Below are 2,543 nucleotides of genomic sequence, written 5' to 3'. Positions count from 1 at the left end.
ATTTGGTGGTTCCTACAGTTCACTAGGACGTGCAAATGTGCAAGGTCATACGGGTAATCGTTTACAAGCCACTATAAACGATTACCATGCTGCTTTAAACAGCTAAAACTTCACCAAGTCACAGTTAGGGGGTCTTTGAAGCATGGGTGCTCCCCCAATCAGTCACAAGGACGTGCAAGGCCCTCAAAACGATTACCATGCTCTTTTATACACCTAAAGCTTCACCTACTCAAAATTAAACTTGTTTTATAATTTGCACATAAATAAAGGTCGACATCAATCATGAATGAACAATCATCTATACATTCTGACATAAGAACCTTCAAATCAATAATATTATTACTATGCTAATTTCCACAATGTATTCATATACATTTGTGTATCTTACAAACTATACAAAAACAAACTGCCCTACATTTTTACAAAACAACAAATGTTCTACAACAATCCGTACACCTCCAGCGCATCTAGTATTCTTATGTTGTCGTTATCCAAGATCCAATCATGTACGTATTACTTTCTTATTGCAAGCAATTCCTCCTGAAAGAAAACTATTGAACTAGTCAATTCAAACCAAATCATCAAAAATTAATGAAAATGTTATCTACTCCTTACATTAGAGTAATTTGGCATGCTTTTCCCATTGAATTTATTCGAACCATCCCAAATTTGCATTGCTTGTAACATTATAACTCCACAGTCATGCCTGAAACAAATAAATAAATACTCAATGACCAATTATGAAAACTTCATTACTTACAACAACATATCATTGAATTTAAGGCTTACAGGTTTGGTTGGGATGGGATGTTTGCTTGTACAACAGACAGAGGTCCAATATTGCCTTCCGGTCTGTTGTACAACATGCAAAAAAATCGAGCAAGGTTTTCACCCTACAATGTACAAATAACAGTAACACGTTAACAATACATTATTTAAACAAAGTCAATAACATTATTAAGTTTTATGACACGTACCACATGAATGTGTATCTTTTTCCGGTTTCTTACACCCTTCACCAAAGAGTCCAGAACATATATCTCTAATGTGCTTAGTTTGACTACATAGCACCACCAATGATAGTCATGGCAAAATGGAAGAAACAACTACAAATAAAGAAACAAAGGGAAACTGAAAACATCATGACCTGCTAAATGTGAAATACAACCACATACACAACGGAAATTAAACCTGACTCACAAAGTCAGCTGTTGCAATGTCTTGAAGGCCAAAGTATTCGGCACACAAACAGCTGCTGTAATTGTGAAGACTGAAAACACGTCGATTTTTATCCTTTTTCAAATAATCACCGATTATAAGGTCCTACAAATAGGTTCAAATACAGCCATCATCAATGCCTAACGACTAACACTTTATTTGTAAAATGACAACACTATGAAAAATTTCCATAAACAACAACTTACCGCATATAATGAACTGAAAAGGATCCTCTTCACAATCCCGATCCTCCTTTTCTCGTAGTGCATAAATATGGTGGTTGGAAATAGAACCAACTACACATACACAATTCATCAATGATTTCAAATGAATACAGCACAATATAAATCAACTAATCCAAAAAAACACTTACCATGTTATCAACGTATTTGTAAGGACCTAAGGTATTAATAGATGTTGTGCTCAGTGTCTGCCCAATTATCTCACAGACGATCCTTAATATAAAAGTGTACTTATTAATTGTAAGATATGGCCATAAAAGTATATAAAACCAAAATAAACTTTACTAACCTATATGCTCTATCTCTAATGCTGACAGCGAAGTACAGTTGGTCAATATTGATGGTAGACCTTGGATCACCAACAATACTGCGTAGAGGGGCGACAACCAATGCTTTTGGTGCCTCCGCTTCTCCATCATCATTAATTTCAATAAGGTCAAGAACATGATTTCCACCTCCTACATCCCGTACAACTTCTTCATCGAAGGCAGCTGTAAGGTCTCCTTGCAATCCGCCACCAACAACTTCATCATTACCTCCAACAACCCCTTCTTCATTTAAGACTTCTTCAGCAACTCCACCCATTCGTTGTTCATCACCTCCACCAACAACTTCTTCATTCAAGACTTCTTCAGGAACTCCACCCACTGCTTCTTCATCACATCCACCAACAACTTCTTCATTACAAACATCTTCCTTAAAATTTTGCCTTTGACGTATTTCAAATAACTCCTTCGTCAAAGAAGCAAGCCTTGAATTCAACACTATCAATTCTTTAGTATTTTTCTTCAATCTCTCATCCAAATTTGCTTCAAACNTGCCGTCATCCGAGGTATCGTCATCTAACTCGTCAAGTCTGGCTCGTTTCGGTTGTGTTCCTAAATCTGTTCNTCCTTCAAACATATCAAAAGCCGCAATAATTTCAGGCATTTGACGATCACGAATCCGAATATACCACTCCAAGTTTACCTATTACACATTTATTTGTACATTAAAACCATCAACAATTTAAATAAAACATAAAAGGATATGCATCAAATACTTACATCTGCAGTCATAAACAATTCTTCCATTTTTTCATAT

General features: G+C 35.8%; 1 protein-coding gene and 1 long non-coding RNA gene across 2 annotated transcripts in view; both read right to left on the bottom strand.

Annotated features, from left to right (window-relative positions):
• Positions 1–365: 365 nt before the first annotated feature.
• On the bottom strand, positions 366–913 carry LOC106755483. The gene is made up of 3 exons (XR_001375407.2): positions 790–913; positions 616–706; positions 366–540 (listed from the first exon to the last, which is right to left on the bottom strand). It is a non-coding gene; the product is annotated as an uncharacterized LOC106755483 (long non-coding RNA).
• A 393-nt stretch (positions 914–1,306) lies between these two features.
• Positions 1,307–2,543, bottom strand: part of LOC106755479 — a gene marked incomplete in the record, with an annotated part of 2,035 nt that continues 798 nt past the window's right edge. The window contains 5 exon segments of the mRNA XM_014637645.2: positions 1,307–1,323; positions 1,425–1,514; positions 1,618–1,673; positions 1,750–2,429; positions 2,507–2,543. Coding sequence (XP_014493131.1) covers positions 1,307–1,323; positions 1,425–1,514; positions 1,618–1,673; positions 1,750–2,429; positions 2,507–2,543 — 880 coding nt within the window.

Source organism: Vigna radiata, unplaced genomic scaffold, assembly GCF_000741045.1.
Source record: "Vigna radiata var. radiata cultivar VC1973A unplaced genomic scaffold, Vradiata_ver6 scaffold_416, whole genome shotgun sequence".
Classification (NCBI taxonomy): domain Eukaryota; kingdom Viridiplantae; phylum Streptophyta; class Magnoliopsida; order Fabales; family Fabaceae; genus Vigna; species Vigna radiata.
Note: the sequence above shows the minus strand (reverse complement) of the source record. Positions and strands in the feature narration are given on the sequence as shown.